The sequence below is a fragment of the Anomaloglossus baeobatrachus genome, chromosome 4 (assembly GCF_048569485.1).
Source record: "Anomaloglossus baeobatrachus isolate aAnoBae1 chromosome 4, aAnoBae1.hap1, whole genome shotgun sequence".
NCBI lineage: Eukaryota > Metazoa > Chordata > Amphibia > Anura > Aromobatidae > Anomaloglossus > Anomaloglossus baeobatrachus.
The window spans coordinates 170,776,792-170,797,544 of NC_134356.1; the positions used below are offsets into that span (position 1 = coordinate 170,776,792).

Consider the following 20,753-nt stretch of genomic DNA (forward strand, 5'->3'; position numbering starts at 1 on the left):
GCATAGATGCTCATGAAAAAAAACATAGTTTTACCCCTATACAAGTCACTAGTGTGACCACACAAAGAAAACTGGGTACAATTTTGGACTTCGGTATCTAAGAAGGACATAGCTGAACTAGAGCAGGTGTAGAGAAGAGCAACCAAACTTATTAAAGGAATGGGGGGAATGCAATACCAATATAGGCTATTAAACTTGGGGTCATTCAGTTAGGAAAAATGAAGGCTTAGGGGCGATCTTATTACAATGTACAAATATATGAGGGGACAGTACTGAGCTATCTTTAATGATCTTTTTACACCAAGGCCTGCAACAGGGACAAGGGGGGCATCCACTACGGTTAGAGGAAAAAGAGAATTTTGTTACTTACCGTAAATTCTTTTTCTTATAGTTCCGTATTGGGAGACCCAGACCATGGGTGTTTAGCTTCTGCCTCCGGAGGACACACAAACTACTACACTTAAAAGTGTAGCTCCTCCCTCTGAGCTTATACACCCCCTGGTAGCCAGTCCTAGCCAGTTTAGTGCAAAAGCTGAAGGAGAATAGCCACCCACAAGTAGAACCGAGTAAGAACCGGAACAACCGGAGACTCTGTCCACGACAACAGCCGGTGATAACACACGGAACAAGAAAATTGCCAACAGGCAACAGGGAGGGAGCTGGGTCTCCCAATACGGAACTATAAGAAAAAGAATTTACGGTAAGTAAACAAAATTCTCTTTTTCTTTATCGTTCCTTTGGGAGACTCAGACCATGGGACGTTCCAAAGCTGTCCCTGGGTGGGAATAAACAGAAAAAACTAAGAAGTAGGCGGAGCCTAACTTCACAAGTGGGCGACAGCCGCCTGAAGGATGTGTCTGCCCAAGCTCGCATCTGCCGAAGCATGAGCATGCACTTGGTAGTGCTTCGAAAAGGTATACAGGTTAGTCCAAGTGGCAGCCTGACAGACTTGTTGAGCCGTAGCCTGGTGCCTAAAAGCCCAAGAGGCACCGACAGCTCTGGTCGAGTGTGCTTTGATCCCCGGCGGGGGAGGCACCTGAGTACTCTGGTAGGCGTCCGAAATGGTCGATCTAATCCAACGGGTCAAGGTCGGCTTAGAAGCAGAGAGACCCTTGCGCCGCCCTGTGGTTAGCACAAAAAGAGAGGTGCACCGCCTAAGCGCAGCGGTGCGAGACACATAGATCCGGAGAGCACGCACCAGATCTAGAGTATGCAGCGCTTTCTCAAAGCGATGAACAGGGGCCGAACAGAAGGAAGGCAAGGAAATATCCTGGTTAAGGTGGAAGGGAGAGACCACCTTAGCAAGAAAGTCCGTGGTCGGACGGAGAACTACCTTGTCTTGGTGAAAAAACAAAAAAGGTGACTCCGAGGAGAGCGCAGCCAAATCAGAGACTCTCCTGAGAGAAGTTATGGCAACTAGAAAGGCCACCTTTTGAGAAAGACGATACAAAGAAACCTTCCTAAGGGGCTCGAAAGGGGGTTTCTGCAATACCGTGAGGACCAAGTTAAGGTCCCAGGGATCCAAGGGCCGCCGATAAGGCGGAATGATGTGAGACGCACCTTGCATGAAGGTGCGGACCTGAGCCAGCCGGGCGAGACGCCGCTGGAACAGCACTGATAGAGCTGAGACTTGTCCCTTGAGAGAGTTGAGGGACAGTCCTAGCTGCAGACCGGACTGTAAAAAAGACAGAAGGGTCGGCAACGAGAATGGCCAAGGAGAATGGCCGGAAGAGCGACACCAGTACAGGAAAATTTTCCAAGTCCTGTGATAGATCTTGACGGAGGAAGACTTACGGGCCCAAGTCATAGTGGAGATGACTTCAGGAGGAATACCAGAAGCTGTCAAAATCCAGGACTCAAGAGCCACGCCGTCAATTTGAGTGCCGCAGAATTCGGGCGGAAAAACGGACCTTGCGAGAGCAGGTCTGGACGGTCCGGAAGAGGCATCTCCACGGACAGTTGGAGCAGGTCCGGATACCAAGCTCGCCTGGGCCAGTCCGGTGCAATGAGGATGACTCGACGGCCTTCCATTCTGATCTTGCGCAGGACTCTGGGCAAGAGAGCTAGAGGGGGAAACACGTAGGACAGACGAAACTGGGACCAGTCTTGAACCAGAGCGTCCGTGGCGAAGGCCTGAGGATCGTGGGAGCGAGCCACGTAAACCGGAACTTTGTTGTTGTGACGGGATGCCATTAGGTCCACGTCCGGAGTGCCCCACTTGTGGCAGATTGACTGAAACACTGCCGGGTGCAGGGATCACTCGCCACCGTCCACGGATTGACGGCTGAGATAATCTGCCTCCCAGTTTTCTACGCCAGGGATGTGGACTGCGGATATGGTGGACTTGGAGTCCTCCGCCCATAGAAGAATGCGTTGGACCTCCAACATTGCCAGGCGGCTGCGTGTCCCGCCTTGGTGATTGATGTAGGCAACCGCTGTCGCGTTGTCTGACTGGACTCGAATGTGCCTGCCCGCCAACAGGTGGTGAAAGGCTAGGAGAGCTAGAAGCACAGCTCTGGTTTCCAGCACATTGATTGAAAGGGCTGACTCGGACAGAGTCCAAGTGCCCTGTGCTCTGTGGTGGAGATGTACCGCTCCCCAGCCGGATAGGCTGGCATCCGTGGTGAGAATCACCCAGGACGGAGTCAGGAAGGAGCGCCCTTGGGACAGGGAGAGGGGTCGAAGCCACCACTGAAGAGAGCTCCTGGTCCGTGGCGACAGAGCCACTAACCTCTGTAAGGAGGAAGGCCGCTTGTCCCAACAGCGGAGAATGTCCAGCTGCAGAAGACGCAGATGGAACTGGGCAAAGGGAACCGCCTCCATGGAGGCCACCATTTGACCCAGCACCTGCATCAGACGCCTGAGGGTATAACGGAGGGGCCTCAGGAGAGAGCGCACCGCCAACCGCAGTGACAGCTGTTTGTCTAAGGGCAACTTCACAAGTGCCGGCAAAGTCTCGAACTGCATCCCTAGGTACGTGAGACTCTGGGTCGGAGTCAGAGTGGATTTGGGAAGATTGACAATCCACCCGAATTGGGCTAGGGTGGCGAGAGTGAGCGAAACACTCCGCTGACAGTCTGCGCTGGATGTACCCTTGACCAGAAGGTCGTCCAGATAAGGAAGCACTGCTAACCCCTGGAGGTGCAGGACCGCAATCACTGCCGCCATGACCTTGGTGAATACCTGAGGGGCCATGGCTAACCCGAAGGGGAGAGCCACGAATTGGAAATGATCCTCTCCTATCGCAAAACGTAACCAACGCTGATGTGACACTGCGATTGGCACATGTAGATAGGCATCTCTGATGTCGATGGACGCCAGGAACTCCCCTTGGGTAATAGAGGCAATGACTGATCGCAGAGACTCCATGCGAAAATGCCGCACCCGGACATGCTTGTTGAGAAGCTTGAGATCCAGGATGGGCTGGAAGGTACCGTCCTTTTTTGGAACTAGGAAGAGATTTGAGTAAAAACCTCTGAACCGTTCCTGAGCGGGAACTGGGAAAATCACTCCGTTTGCCTGCAAGGACGCCACGGCCTGCGAGAAGGCAGCGGCCTTGGAGCAGGGGGGAGTTGAGAGAAAAAATCTGTTTGGAGGACTGGAAGAGAATTCTATCCTGTAGCCGTGAGATATGATGTCTCTCACCCACTGATCGGAGACTTGCTTTAACCAAGCGTCGCCAAAGTGGGAGAGCCTGCCACCGACTAAGGACGTGGCTGGAGCGGGCCGAGAGTCATGAGGAAGCTGCCTTAGTGGCAGAACCTCCTGCGGTCTTCTGCGGACGCGCTTTTGGGCGCCAGTAGGATTTCTGATCCTTGGCTGGGTTAGCGGACGAGGCGGAAGGCTTAGAGGATGACCAGTTGGAGGAACGAAAGGAACGAAACCTCGATTGATTCCTACCCTGGGCGGGTTTCCTGGTCTTGGTTTGTGGCATGGAAGTACTCTTCCCGCCAGTAGCTTCTTTAATGATTTCATCCAGCTGTTCACCAAACAGCCGTGACCAGCAAAAGGGAGCCCAGCAAGAAACTTCTTGGAAGAAGCATCTGCCTTCCACTCTCGAAGCCACAAAATCCTGCAGATAACAAGAGAATTAGCTGAAGCCACCGCAGTGCGGTGAGCAGCCTCTAGCATGGCAGACATGGCATTGGATGAAAAAGCTGAAGCCTGAGCAGTTAAGGTAACCATCTCAGGCATAGATTCCTTGGTGAGGGAATGCATCTCCTCTAGAGAAGCAGAGATGGCTTTGAGAGCCCACACTGCTGCAAAAGTCGGGGAAAACGCGGCCCCCGCAGCTTCATACACAGATTTGGCCAGAAGGTCAATCTGACGGTCAGTGGAATCCTTAAGTGAGGTGCCGTCAGCCACCGACACAACGGTCCGGGCTGATAGCCTAGACACCGGAGGGTCTACCTTTGGGGAGTGAGACCACTCCTTGACCACCTCAGGTGGAAATGGAAACCAGTCATCAGAACCACGCTTTGGAAAGCGTTTGTCAGGGCAGGCCCTGGGTTTGGTCACAGCGGTCTGAAAACTGGAGTGGTTAAAGAACACACTCTTCACTCTCTTAGGCGAGGTAAACTGATGTTTTTCTGCCAAAGAGAGTTGCTCCTCTGACACTGGCGGATTGAGATCCAGCACAGAATTAATAGAAGCAATCAAATCACTAAGATCTGAGTCACCCTCAGAGAAATCGATGGGATACATAGCCTCCGAGCCCCCAGTGAGGGCATCCTCCTCATCTTGAGAGTCAGCTCTTGAGACAGAGCCGTGGGATGGGGAGGGGGAGGAAACCCTGCACCTTCTCTTAGAAGGACGGGGTCTGGGATCAGATGATGAATCCTCCGTGAGCTCCGATGGACGGAGGTCAGAGGATAGGAGTCCTCTGTCAAGAGTATTAGAGGCACCCTGTGAGGGGGGCTGATGCATATTCATCAAAGTCCTGGACAGAAGCCCCATGGACTCAGCAAATGACTGGGATATGGACCTAGAAAAGGACTCTACCCAGGCCGGGGGTTCAATCACAGGTGCAGCAGCAGCCTGAGAGACCACTGGGGGTGAGACTCCAGGCTGTGGCACCGCCAAGTTAGAGCAGACATCACAATGTGGATAGGTGCTCGGCTCAGGCAGCAGGAGCTTACATGCAGTGCATGCAGAATAAAGCTTTGGAGCCTTGCTCCTTGTGTGAGACATGCTGCTGGAGTGGGGGCTTTGCAGAGAATGAACCCCAGGGAGAATATACAGAGGTCCACAACCGGAGACCGGCTGTGGCTTACCAGACCGCTGAGCGCGGTGTTGTGTGCCCTCCAGATCCCAAAGCCCGGTCCCCCAGTCGCAGCACCTCAGCAGAGATGCAGAATGCAGGATGTCCCAGAGCAGAGTGAACTCTGCCTGAGAAGAGGGCGTTCCTATAAAAGAGCGGGAACTGGAGGGCTATAGAGACCTGTAGGGAAGGAGGGACGCCCCAGCAGTGGGGAGTGTCCATCCCCTGTGTAGAACGGACGCCGGGAGGAGCCGAACCTGTCCCTCTGCATGAGTGACATGCGAAGGCAGGAAAATGAAACTAGGCCTCCGGCGAAGCCGTGGCCTAAATTTAAGCGGCGAGGCCGACAAGCAGGCACCATCGGCGCGGTTCTCAGGCAAAAGCTAGAGAACCCGCCGGAAAAGTTAAAACAATCACATACAGCATACTCTCCCCTTACAATAAAGAACCGGGACCCCCAACATAAACGTCTCAGGTACTTAGCTGCTGAGACGCAGGGCCATGTCCCTGGGGATGAGTGCTCCGGTCCAACAGAATCCTCAAGGGGCTGTGGATGGAGACCGGACTCCTGCCAGGCATGGAGACCGTGCTGGCTCCCACTTCAAGCCAGAGCCCAGAAGCGATGGTGAAGGAGCACGGCATGTAAGGCTGCAGCCTTGTAAATCAACCTTAACAACACCGCCGACACAGTGGGGTGAGAAGGGACATGCCGGGAGTCCAGACATGGACCCGCTTTTCTTCAAACTCTTTCCAAAAGTCAAACAAATCAGATGAGAATGCATGTGTGGCTGTATGCCTCCTGACACAAAGCGATAAACTGGCTAGGACTGGCTACCAGGGGGTGTATAAGCTCAGAGGGAGGAGCTACACTTTTAAGTGTAGTACTTTGTGTGTCCTCCGGAGGCAGAAGCTAAACACCCATGGTCTGGGTCTCCCAAAGGAACGATAAAGAAAGGAGGTTTATTCATAATCACAGACACATATTCTTTACTGTAAGAGCAGTGAGACTATCAAACTCTCTGGCACATAATGTTGTAATGGTTGATTCATTATTAAAATTTTAAGAGAGGCTCGGATGCCTTTCTTGAAAAATATAATATTACTGGTTATGTGCACTAGATTCTGTGATGGGCATTGATCCAGGTAACTAGTCTGATTGCCGTATGTGATTTTTTTTCCCCTAATGTGGCGCTTACTGTTTGCCCGATGTTTTTTTTTTTACCTTACTCTGGATCAACAAGTTATGTTAGGTCATGGGTTGAACTTGATGGACTTAAGTTTACCTTCAACCTTAACACCATGAAACTATGAAAATAGAACACATCCTTAGCGAATTAAGGTCACATCCTTGAGGCATGTGCACACTACAATTATGAAGAGGGATTAAGAGTTGTGCCCACTACGTACAGTGCTTGAACTTGCTATGGTATACAGCTGGCACCTAAATGTGGCTGCTATAACTGGATAGTTTAACCCCTTAGATACCAATTCCAATCATGACAGTTGCATTTAAGTACTCAGAAATGGGGAGCCTCTTTTTTTTGCCCATTGTCGTGGCAGCAGGGGGCCTGTGATATTTGCACTCAGTGAACCCTAACAAGATCGGCACTTTTACAAAAGACTACCATAATACATTGCTGCAGTGTATTGTATAAGCTTAAAGCAGACCTGTCACCTGGCCAAGAGTAGACAGTTTTTGCTCTTACTTTACCCCTGAGTATTTAGCTTGTTACTTTGTTAAAAACAATCATACAGTTGGAGATATGAAACTGTTTTAGTACTTATTTTTAAGGTCTGTAACAAGAGGGCGTGGCTCTCAGGATTCCCAGGGATGTGTCTTTAGGTTTTTCTGCATAGTTACTGTGTGGGCAACACCCCCTTGGTAAACACCATACACAGTAGCACTGAATAAAAATGCCCATTTCTATGGAACTATATGGTAATTTAAAAAAAACAAAAAAACACAAGATTACTCAAGGTTGCCGAAGGAATAACACTGCGATTGTAATGCGAGACTCTTTCTCTCGCACCCATTCAAGTCTATGGGGCGAGAGAAAGATCGCACTGCACTCGCAGTACACCGGTGTACCACGAGTGCAGGGTGAGAATGGCAACAGCCGGCTACGGAGGAGAGAGGGAGATAAATCCCTCTTCTCCGCAGCGCCTGCCCGCCCCTCCTCAGCTCTGGCCCTCCCCTCCTCAGCGCCGGCCCACCCCCCCGCAGCTGAGGTCAGATCGCATAATTGGACCTCAGTCGCAGTGACACTCACATGGCAATCTGCTCTTGCTGTGCTGCCAGCGTGAGCCAAGCGTCATGCGAGGATCGCAGTAGTCCCCGTGTGGCCCCGGCCTTAATGTAAAAGTTTAATTCACCTCTTTTTTCCTTTTCCTATAAACAACAACTAACATATTTTGTATAGCAGCATGTGTAATTTTCGGCCCTTTCATTAGTTTTTGTTGTCAACAAGGCCATTTTTAGACAGTTTTGATAGATCTACTTGAATATTGAATTTTAAAAGTAATTTCTAGCAGATCATGTTAGAAGCGGCCAAAGTAACAGTAAGGACTATGGTATGTGTTCAAGGAGAAATAAAAGTTTCAGTATACCAGATATTATGATTTACTTGGCAAAACATGTATAGTAGAACACATCAAATATAAAGGCTAATAAATATAAGGGTTGCTTTAATTTACTATGGGATTTTGTGCATTCACCATGGAATACCCCAGGGCACTAACTTTCCTGAGCTACTGGCCTGTATTTCAGAAGTCAGGAAATTAAGGTCATTAAGTGCTAAACTTTAAGGCCCTACGTGTGAAAGGGACCAACATGGATTAAATGTAACCATCTCCCTGAGCGGCATTCATATAATCAGCCGTTGTCCTGGAACTGTACAACTTTGCAGTTACATGGTTTTCGGGAACTGGGAAAACTATTCAATGTATCATGCGATGAAATGTATCAGGCAATAGGAAAAACAGGTATGATAAGAGAAGCCGATAGATCAATTCAGGGTGTAAAGTCATAATATTTATGCGTAACTGATAATAATGGCTTATTCAGAAATAGGGAGAGCAGGGCAAGTAGGGTGTTATTTTATGGGTCAGAGCTCTTCCGTCACTGTGCTAATTAATAAGCGACTTGCAGTTGTTGTCTTAGGATAGGCATTGGTATCAGAACAGTGTGACCGTTGTCCGCTCTTAGAACAGAGTGGCGGAGGTTCTAGGAGAGTGCTGTGCCACTTCAGCTCCTATGGCTTCCTCCAAACGCTTCACCGCTTCATAGTCTTTTCAGTTAAGGCAAGGGTCATCCTTTGAAAACTCTGTGTAAAGGCTAAGGCCAACTATAAGGTAGCTTTTTCAGTGTTCCTACAAGTTTCTCCTATTGACCAGTAAAGTGGACCCTCACCAATTTTGATACATCACCAAAATCTCCAGAGACAACCAGTTTAAACTTGACAGAGAACTAATCAAATGTGTCTCAAGGTTCCACTATGACCTCTAGATAAGATGTCCCAATAGTCTATTATTTTCACTTATATAGCAGCGTTAATTCCAGAGTACTTTACAGACATTTCCATCACTTGTCCCCATTGGAGGTCACAATCTAAATACCTTATCATTATGCATGTGGAGTTTGGGAGGGAACAGGAGAACCTGGAGGAAACCCAAGAAATCATGGGGAGAACATACAAACTCCTTGCAGATGTTCTCCTTAGTGGCTTTTGAACCCAAGACCCCAGTGCTGCAAAGAAACAGTGCTAACCACTGAGCCACCGTGCTACTCTGTTGCCTCAGAAAGAAAACCCTTTAAAAAGAGAGGACTTTACAGTGATCTCCATACATCTGCAATATTCTGTGTTGTAAACAATGTATTGCTAAAAGGACAATATAGCAATACCTACTTATCATTCAAAGTAATGGTCCTAAGTATCATCCCCCATCGTCTGGAATTCTGTGCGCCTACATGTCTGATATCTACCATATTTGGAACTTTGAGGTGGAACTGGAAAACCCATCTCTTCAAGAAAGTTGCAATGACCCCGCTACTATGTCATCACCACCGGAGAAGCCACCACTCCCCAACCTACTGTCTCCTTCCCCATTATCCTGCAGAATGTAAGCCCACAAGAGCCTCTCCTTTCTATATCAGTCTGGCATTGTTAGTTTGATCCTTGTAATTTATATTTGTATTTTCTATATAATCCCTTCTCATGTATAGCACCATGGAACCAGTGGCACTCTAAAAAGAAAATGATAATGGTTAACCATGTATTTCACAATGGGATGTACTGTATCTGTATTTCACAATGGGATGTATCTGTTAGAGCTCTCATAGAGCGTCATAGAGTACCTCTGTTTTATTGGTAATAATCAGGGTTCGGAGCAGGGGACATGTCTGTATGATGTACTGCATAACTGAAGGATGGATACACTTGTTTTTTGCACTTATTCCGCCATACATCTTTTTTCTTTATGGTGTGGCAGTGAATTGCTGGAGGGAAACTGATGCAAGAAACGATCACATTGATTTCTATGGGTCATTCACATTTATATGTCACATTAATTCTTGCGCCTGACCCTTCAAATAAATAGATCAGAAGAATCTACGCGTTTTTTGATCGGTGATGGTAAGAATGACGAATGATTTGGAATTGATAACATTTGAGGAATAAGAAAATGGATACATGGAAAACCAGCCAATCTTGAAGTATATGAAAAACATTCATGAATAGTGAACCCCAAAAAATACAGGAGCCAATTGGTATATTCAACAATATATAATTATATTTATATATATATTTATATATTTCTAGATCAGTACATTCAGTTTTTAACTTGTGTTTTTCTTCACAAACAGAAGAACTCTTACAATAGTAGACTTTCTAAAATAAATACTATTAAAATAGAGCTTCAAAATAAATATTCTATACAAATGAAACAATTCGGCGTATACATTTCGTCCATGGAGTGAATCTTTCAACAAAACATCTTGAAGAGACACTTTATACTGGTGTTTGTGAACAAATTGCACATTGGTTATGGACAATGGCATTTTCTTTACCCAAAACTGTTTAGTGTTATGCCAGCCACCAACAAAATAATTATAATACAACAATAAATAAAAACTGGATTCATAACTACAACCTTTAGATACCAAAACCGCATAAGGCAATAGTGTACCTGTATGCAGGGGAGCAGTTATTTCATGAGCTTACCCAAACAGTTTCCTAGAAAGTATGGACACCCCTGGGACAATCGTGTCATAAGAATCTATTAGATTGGCTTACAATGAATCACAAAGCCAACGTGTATATGGATATATGATACGGCCGTGGAAATGCCGGTATGACCCGTAAAATATCTGCTCCTCTGGATACAGGTAAGGGACGCTATTTCAAATCTGGGCCGTTCTTAGCAGATTTTGCTTAGTGGAAGCTACAATAATTGCTACCTGGATGTGGCTTCCACATCAACAGATGTCCACCTGTTTTGAATAGCAAAATTTTAATTTTGTAAAGAAAAGGGATATTAAAAAATCTCAGAAACAGAACCAAGATGTTGACAAATAACTTAAGATGTGCACATGTTTATCCTTTTCTTCCTGTACAGATTAGCTTATTGTATTTAATCTTAAAGTTAGTGACTTAATCTTATAATTTTTAGTTAATAGCCTGTGATTGCATGTAACTGACAGCTTGTCTAAGTTTGCATACTACCTACATTTGGCACTAAAATAGCACTTTTTATAATACAGTTCATATTAACATGGATGTGTCAATTTTTTTGTATTAAAGGGTGTTATCTGGCCTAAAGCTGGAGTCACACTTGCGAGAGACTCGCGCGAGTCTCACATCGCATCACCCGGCATGGCCACACACTCTCCTGACGGGAGCGGGTCAGCTGCATGTATTTCTATGCAACTGAGATGCTCTTGTCAGGAGAGCTGCAGGCCATGTCGGTTGATGTGATGCAAGACTTGCACGAGTCTCTCACAAGTGTGACTCTGGCCTTAGGGTACAAGCCTCCACTAATATGTGACTGCATGGTTTTGAATACTCACAGCGTGTGCACTGCGTGCTGTGACGACTCCGCGGCGTCGGCAGTGTTACTGCAAGTATGCGATTTCCATATAAGCAGTCGCATGCCAACTAGACATATGCGGCCTTACTCCGTGTACGTCTAGTCTGAATGTGGCTGGAAGTATGCAAATTGTATAATTGCGGTCACCTGACTGCCCGCTAACGGCGAATCTTGACAATGCGTGCCGTGACTACAGGCTTGTACCCCAATGTCTGACAACCCCTTTAATTATCATCCACTTTACAGTTATAGGGGTTAGCATGGCACATCACAGCCACGTATCGGAGAAGGAATTTGCTACAAAAAAATTCCATTAGTGTACAAAAATGCTATAATTATTAGTTTTTATCATTGGCACAAAATAACTGTATAGTAAATAGGTTTATTGTCTAAGGTGTAACAATCTGTGATAATCAAACCAAGTGAAATCTGTTCAGCAAAGATCTCAATACCAGGGCAGTTTACTGCTCTACAGGGGAAACTTCATACAAAACTGCAGAATATGAAGGGTGTCAGTACCTTCTTTATACAAAGTTTTCCATACTGCTATTTAAATTAAAAAAAAAAAGAAAATAAATATGTCTAATATGACAAAGTGCTAGATTTGCAGCATTTTTTAAAAATCAATACAAGAAAAAAAACCATAGGAGTGACCTGTTTGGCAACCACTAGAAAATATATTATTTTTTTTTATTAAGGTCTAAGTCACTTGCATAAAAAGCAGCTATACAGAAATGAAGGATGAATGAAGGCTTGTCATATCTTGTACCATTAACCCTTATAGGCTTTAACATGACAGAGAGATGTGTTACATACATAAAATGAGATCCTATGTAACTGAACACATCCGTATGGTAATGAAGTTTCCCCAATAGCACAGAAACTACAAGATATTGTAGTGAGACTAGCACCTATTAGTTGCCAGAAAGAATTGTCAGGTTTCTGTGGAGAGATGCCAAAATCCGCCTTTGTATGATGAAACAAGCAGTCATCGAGAACCTACTCATATGGATATAGTTATATAGAAAATATAAAAATAGTACAACTACAGCAACACACATGGTGAATTTCCCTATAGCTCCGCTGACCTTTCCCTGGTAGATATAGAACACTAAAATAGACAGTTTTTTGTATCTCTCTATGTATATTTACACAGATATACAGGACGCTATTTTACAATAGGGTCAAGGTAGAGAGCAGCAGCAAAGGAAACAAATAAAGTTACCATGCAATTCCCATAATAATGGCAATTAATGAAAAGGAAGTCATTTTGTTAGTATGTGATGGATTGCCGTTCTTCCGTGTCACTCGCTCTGTCCTGCACACTATGCTTTTGTTGTCTCTGGTGTTGTGCTCTTATATTACCAGCAATAGTGCCGCAGAATTCCTTTTTTATTACATGAGAGCAGCACAAGGTCCCGCAGTGCACTAAAGTGTGGCAGGTGATGGGTTAACCCAAATGGAAATTACTTAATACCATCAACCAGTACTGCAGGCTGGGATTTTTCCCTAGTCACTAAAGGGTTAAGCAATCTTGAGATCTGATTTCTATGAGGGAGATTTTCTCATTTAGTGAGCAGACACATTGAGGAGTATTAGAATAAGGCTAATATGGGCAGGGCGGAACAACAACATAGCAAAGGAAGAAGGACAGGCAAGTCCTTACTGTAACCGCCATATTGAATCGGTACCCTTATCTTCTAGTTGCCGTCATTAGCCAAAAAAATAGAGAAAATACTTGTATAGGGAAACTAATACATGACCAGTATATAAAAAAATACAAAAACAACAATAAAACACACACAAAAATGTTACACAACAGAATCTCCGCAGAGCCCCCACACATCCATGATGGCGGGGAGAGCCACAGACTGGATTTCTCAGCTTAAAAAACAAAGACAGGAGCTTGTGAGGAAGAACTGGAGCTGGTTCGCTTCCATGCTGACCGAGAAGCACAAATCTGGTAGCTGTAGATAAATACAGGTAGCTAGTAGCTTCAAAGATCTCTTATGGCTAGCTAGTAAGCACACAGGACTGGAAATGGCTCTCAGCAGCAGTAATACACAATATGCATATCCTCCCTCCCTTTGTGTAATACTAACAGTTGCTGGATCCCCCCCCCCCTTATTTAAGAAATGTGAAATTAAAGCCTCGTGTGAGAATTTTCTGTCTAGAGTCTCTTAATTTCCTGCATGATGCATCTCTGTAACAAAATTCATAGAACTTCAGTCTCAGAATGGCTTTTCTGGTCTGTCGACCGCTTCTGGTGCTTTGCACACGACACTGTTTGTATTTTTGCACCGACAACCAGGTCGGCTTGCCTGGTCATAGCATTTCTGTGAGAGTTTTACACACCCGGTGGCTGGAAGATAGCAAAGCAAGCAAGGAAGGACCAATGATAAGGCACTCATAAAAGACCAGCGAGCACAGCAGTTGGAGTGAGAGCAAGAACATGGGTGATCTGCACAGGAGCCTTCATCATCTTCATTGGTGCAGTGGTAGAAGACTCCCTTGACCAGACACATACAAGTTGAGTAGTTGACCAGATTCTGAGCCGAGCACAGGCATTCTTGGTTGCAAACCCAGCAGGAAGGTAAGGTCCGTGGGGTAGTACAGTCTTTGCATTTACATTTACCACAGGCCTCACAAAGTAGATAGTGCTTATCTAGTTCTTGGGCCACAGGGCCTTTGACATCCTGAGGCTTACAATTAATCACTTTAGGCTGTATCCGTACTGCCCTGGGTGGCGATTGATCCACCACTGGAGGTGGGGCCATGTGATCCAAGAGTCTCTGATCTGAAGAAGTGCTACTGCTGCTGCTAATTGAGCTGGGACGCCCGCTGAATGATATCCAAGGGTGGGTAATATCTGCCTCACACCTTTGCAAATGCTGATTGACAAGCATTGGCTCGTGAGGACCCCTACTGAGTTTCTGACTGGCCAGCTGGCTAAGAGCTGGGTTGTCAATGTAATCATTTTCAAGATGAGTTGTTTTCATCTGATCAATAGGCAGGATGGTAAGAGGGTGCTGTAACCTCCCATATGGAACTCGCCCGTCCAGAAGTGGCTGCACCATGACTGCACTGGGCACAACGGTGATGCTGTGAGGAATCCTGGAATCCATTGGCCTACGCTCTGATATGATTAGCTCTTAGAAAATCTGAAAAACAAAACAAAAAAGCTCTTTTTAACATCCTGTAACTTCACAAAGCTGTAAAATTTAAGACAAGGAGAAGATCACACAAGAGAAAAAGAAGACAACTATTATGGTGCACAATAAGCTTAGGCGCCCAGAAGAGTAAAATGAGAACTAACATTGCATCCGATAACATTAGCCTGAATCTTCAGTCTACAAATAAAACATTTTATAATATCATGAATTAATATTTCTTATTACAATCTGGGATTGCACTGTGAATTGTGACACGTAGTAGAATAATGAAAGACAGCCAGTGACTGGACGTGACTAACTCCATCAGAAGAGACAAGTCCATGGGGCCTCACTTGCAGCTTACAACCTGATAATGAGTTCAGGGGATAGCTATAGCCACACATTGTGGTTTGTAGCCATAAGTTGCAGAACGCACAGTTGATATTTGCCTGACTAGGCACACTGTATGGACAGTAATACTTGACCGTGTGTGGTTACAATGCAGTGTTATATAAAAGTAACCGCTGCGAATAACTCATTAGTAACGGGATAAAGAAATGTATTGGTTACACTGATCTAAAGGCCCCCTTACCCCTTAGAATAGTGTTGGCTGAACGCGCTGATATCGGTAGGTGTGTATAGAGCGCTGGCTGAATATCAGCCAGGAGAGATGTCGATGTCAGACTGCCGATTACATAGTTCCTAACGTAAGCCACCAGATGAGTGTCAGTCAGCGGCTATATCATGGAGAACACAGAAGCACTCAGCTGAGCGAGCGCTCCGGAGTATGGGAGTCAGCTGACAACCATCTGCTGTGTATGGCCAGCCTAACGTTTGGTAGCAAAAATCAATTAATGCCCCTTTCTCCACACTAATCTACACACTATGTCTAATAGCTAAACAAGCGTACACACATCATGCCTTCACAGAAACATATATATTGTACTCGCTTATATAGCGCCATTAATGCCATGCTTTATAAATATCATGATGCTGTCACCACCGGGGCTCACAATCTAAATTTCCTATCAGGATGTCTTTGGAGGAAACCGGAGAACTCGGAGGAAACCCATACGAACACGGGGAGAACATACAAACTCCTTGTTGAGATTTCAAACCAGCACCGAAAGGCTACAGCACCAACCACCGAGCCACCACTGAGCTAGACACACCAACAAATGACTATAGCAGAACATAAAAGGTCGGCCCCAATGAACAACAAACAGAAAGCTGCAGAGTAAATGTATACCATATACTGTATCCAGAGGCACGCAAGATCTTCCTCCGAATCCCGCTTTTACCATACCTCTCTGCGGATGGGCACATTTCTGGTCGCTGCTCGGCTGACATGCAGACTGTTCCTCATAACAACGAGCACATTTTCATAGAATGGCTGACTCGCTGTGTTGCTTTAGTTTCTGATTTCATCGAAAGAGAGCAGTTCAGAACTGGAATCTATCCAGTTACCCAACAGCTATGCAAGTCAAAAGAGCACAGGAAGCAACTAAGCTTAAATCAAAGAGCGGATACGGCCCGGCTCCAATTTAGAAAGTGCACATTGTTTTCTATGAGACGTAGTGCTTCCTTGTCGAGCGACTTTTTGTTTGTAAGCACTGTTTGAGAACTACTTAAAGGGGAAGTGCACATATGGGATTAAACTAACCGATGCATCATAGCAAAACATTTCAAGTAATTACAGTAAAAAAAAAAAAAGTGAAAACAAAGAGCTACAGTCGACAAATCGAAATGCAAGTTGTGTCATCTAATTACAGCTTCGGGTGTTTCGCAGTGTCATACGCTTTCTACAGAATTGCTGACAGAAGAGCCCGATCTGGAGATAGCTGCTTTTCCAGTATATAGAAGAAATAACACAACTGTTGGACATTTTCGGGTGTAAATATAAAATATAATACATATTATTTTTCTAACAAAGTCTGAGATTTATAATCCTTCTCTTTAACCCAAATACATAAGATACAGACAAGACAAGCATATAACATATCAGCGGCGTGCCATCAATAATAATCCAAGCAGTATGATCTTCAGCACTGTACACCAAGATGCCGAGGGCTCCCAGGGTGTTGTGTGATAGCTACACCTAACAAAAAATTAATAATTCAGAGAATAGCAGAATATAACACCCTTGATCTCAGCTGCCAGCAGTATAATAGCTTTTCACTGAGCTGCAAAAACAGGAAGCTATTTCTCATTATGTTTATGAGGCAACTGTGTTCTGATCGATTACATATGCAACACGCTGGGCCTCTGACAAAGCAGGTGACTCAAAGGCATTTCAGCACTTTACAAGCTGACGCTTCTCCTGCGGCCACATCTGCAATCCCAGCTGTTAGGGCCCGAGCACCCCTCACCTCCGAGACATGCCCCTGATAAAAACATGTTCTGTTCTGTCCAAACCTTTAAGACTTTTAATATTACGCCATGAACGGCTGAACTATATAAACAGTCATTCTCACAAAATCTGGACTTTGCTTTCGCTCAGAGCTGTGTTCCAATGTTTTTATTAATGAGAAATGTGAGTAGATACCAAGTAGAGTTGAGCGAGCACCTAACTATTCGTACTCGCTATACTCATAACGAGTACTGTCTAATACTCGCGTATTCATTACAAATAGCATGTGCAATACAAGTCAATGGGGAAACATTTGCAAAGTAACGAGTAACCTGAATGCCATACTATTTGTGAGAGTAGCAAATAGTGCAGAATTCAGGTTACTCGTTACTTTGCGAGTATTCCCCATTGACTTGCATTGCACACGCTATTCGGAATGAATACGCGAGTATTAGACAGGACTCGTTATGAGTATAGCGAGTACAAATAGTTAGATACTCGCTCAACTCTAATCCCGAGCAGTCAACATTGTCAGATTTTGCCGACTAGCCTTTTTTATCATCTTTTCCTCCTGAGCAATGCTGCTCTAGTCCATGTATTGGAAATATAACAGATTAAATACGAATGATACAAAAAAGTAAAAGATGAAATGTTATCATTAACCTACGACATAAATAAAATGCTGACGAATTAGAAAGATCTTTGCATTGTGTTGTGTTAAACCATCACAATGTGAAAACAAAGTAAATGGATTCAAATACTACTAATAAAATATAGGAAAAGATGAAATGTTATCGGTACCCTATGACAAATAAAATGCTGATGAATTAGGGTGATATTTCCTTTTAACCCTTTGTAAAAAAAAGAAAAAAAAAAAGAGAACATGTGGCTTGTCTATAACAGGAGATGTGAAGCGGCCATCTAATTGAGCACTTCCTCCTCTCCACTTGTCAGTCAGGGCGATAACAGCCTGACACATCCACATCCTTTAGGAGATCACTGATAATCCGCCAGACATTGATAAGAAGGACACCTACTGAAGCTGCAACTATCTGCTAATTGTCACTCTCCACAAAGCAGATGCCGGGGTAAAGTCACTTCCATGTTACTTGCCTGATGCAAACCTAATTAACAGCAATCTTCCAGCATTCGGATAATGGCGCACAGTCGGGAAGTGAAATAAGGACCCTTACTATGGTGTCCCTATGGTCTAATAATATAGATGGAAAATGTTAACGATTCATATCGCTCTGGTCAATTGTGTTTAATTCATTGTTTTATTTCAACTGAAATACTATGTCCCAAGAATGACAAAAGTATTTTAGGAGTGATACCTTTATAGGCTAACCAGAAAAATGATATTAGCAAGCTTTCAGAGCACAGAGGCTCCTTCTTCAGGCAAATCACAAATGAATTACTGACACCAAACACAACATTTAATGAATGTTACAACAGGACATGGATTGAATTTTCTGGCTAACACGGCGCCACAATATTACCCTGTATCGCACATTGTTTTATTTCATAAGAAATTACAATGTAACTATGTCAATCAATGCACTGGACAGAACAGTCACACTTTACAAATATCCTCCATTGCATCAATACTGTACTCGTATTATAGCACTATACATTACTATATAGTATGAAACAAGCTATACAACACACAGTAGTAACAGCCAGCGACAAACTGTGTAATAGGCTTTTATGGCGACTGCAGAAATAAATCGAGCGCCTTGGTCGGCACAATGACATGGCAAATGCTGTCACTCCATATCATTTTGTGTGTATATATATATAATAACGGTATATGGTGCATATATATATCTATATATATATATATATATATATATATATATATATATATATATATATATAAAACGGTATATGCTGTATATATATATATATATATATATATATATATATATATATATATTCCTCCTGCTGCTAAGTCGTTTACCAGGGATTTCACTAAGGCGAAATCTTGGCATCAGTGATGTAGGAGAAATGCTTACTATGAAGAACCCAGTATAAGCTCATGAATGAATATCCACTCGGGGTGGCAGAGCCGCCTGCAGCGAATGATGCCTTCAATGGCCCTATAATTAGCTAGATGCTGAATGGATGAGTTACTACACAATTGTGATTACGAATGGTAAAATGCAGAGTAATAGTTGCCCATAAATCAGCCGACAAATAACGCATTCATCAAGGTTTCCTAATAAACTGGAATATGAATAACACCAGTCACATATACAGTAAGGCGATCACCCACACTGGCATATGGCATTATATATCTGTCACAACCGCACGTGATCTTAGTTTTACCGTATCTAAGCTCTTTGCCTTTTTCTACGCAGCATGGAAATGTGTCACATCAGTCAGATTTTGCACAATGGCTGTTCCCTTCTGACACCACAACTGGCACAGCCTGGCACTGACAGCACATTGTATGCAACACACATTCTTAAAATCCATATTGCACCATAGAAACTAAATGGGAATCCTCACAAATACCATAAGCTACTAAAAGCCCTCTTGCATATTTAACCCCTTACCACCAAATCTCGCCCTACGCTCTCGCATAAGGCGACGCAGTGTCCCTTTAAACGAGCAGCGCAGCAGCTTTGTAAACGCTTAAACATTAACTGAAGATAAGGTCTGCAAAAAAACAGCATCTGCCGGGGATTTTATAAGGGAATAATCACATAGGCAGGTAGCTGGTGAACGCCATATATTCCTATAGATCTTCTATCATGGCCTGCATTACAGAATAACCATCATCTGAGTATATTCTCTACGATGGCGTACATGAAGACCAGACCCACCCTATATACAGCGGGAGAATCCTAAAGGGCTGCAGCGCCATTACCCATCACGTAAAGATGTATCCTAGGAATATACCGTATATATATATATATATATATATATATATATATATATATATATATATACACATTATAGATACATAGATAGATAGATAGATAGATAGATAGATAGATAGATATGCTGCAGCCTGCTAGGGTCTCGATCTCTCAGCTATTGGGGAAGGGTGAGGGCTCAGATTGGGGCAGGGGGTGAGGTGCCAGCTCTGGGATTGCAGGATGGGGGCTGCGCACCAGCCATGCCCGCCTGCCCAGAGATAATGCATCATGCGTCATCACTAGCACTAATGCTCGGCAATCTGCAGCCCTGACAACACACCGACATCTGACAGCGAGATCGCTTCCAATCCCATCGGAAACAATTCCTCCATGGAGGGAGGAGGCAGACTAATGTTCTAGGGACTGCTATTCGCCAAGTAGGCCATCAGTATCCTCTCCGCGCCCCGCTATGTGTGGGTGACATGGACAGGTCGCTAAGGGTCTGGGGTCTCCCAGCTGGACACTTCTTAGGGTGCACCCCTCCCCCATGACAGTGGCAGAGCCGCAGCCTAATGAGAGGGCACCGTGCCCGGAGCAGAAGGCAGCCCCCGACGCGCACCCTGCGCACCCTCCAGCATACATTATAGCATGCGCTTACTTGTAGGGCTGCAGCAAGGCTCATGACTCAATTATCCCAAAATGTCAGATTTCCGTAGCGGAGAACATGGGAATCCTCAGCACAGGTCCTGATGATCCAGGCTGCATAGCTCCTCCGCTGTCAGCTCCCTTTTCGCTTTCGATGTTGCAACTCCCTGGGAAAATGGCTTTTTTATGAATGGGAGGGATAAGCCGCACTGCGCATGCGCTTCAATCCCACACACTTCTTATGAATGGGAGGGAAGAGGCCAGAGCGCAGGCGCGTACCTTCCTCACCCCTCCGCACGATTCTTATGAATGGGGTGGGCGCAGAACAGAAGTGCGCTTGCGCATAACCTGATTTCTTTATGAATGGAGACCGGAACCTAACCTGTGCATTCACTGTG

The 20,753-nt window shown here is 44.8% G+C and overlaps 1 protein-coding gene across 1 annotated transcript; it reads right to left on the reverse strand.

The window, feature by feature from the left end:
- Positions 1 to 11,901: 11,901 nt before the first annotated feature.
- Positions 11,902 to 20,546, reverse strand: SPRY4 (sprouty RTK signaling antagonist 4). The gene is made up of 2 exons (XM_075344589.1): positions 20,369 to 20,546; positions 11,902 to 14,505 (listed from the first exon to the last, which is right to left on the reverse strand). Exon 2 carries the CDS (start codon positions 14,467 to 14,469, stop codon positions 13,576 to 13,578), a length of 894 nt encoding a protein of 297 aa, XP_075200704.1. The 5' UTR covers positions 14,470 to 14,505; positions 20,369 to 20,546; the 3' UTR covers positions 11,902 to 13,575.
- Between the last annotated feature and the right edge of the window lie 207 nt (positions 20,547 to 20,753).

Bases quoted from the DNA above. Each gene is read 5' to 3' on its own strand.
- SPRY4 (XM_075344589.1), bottom strand. From the start codon at position 14,469: ATGGATTCCAGGATTCCTCACAGCATCACCGTTGTGCCCAGTGCAGTC.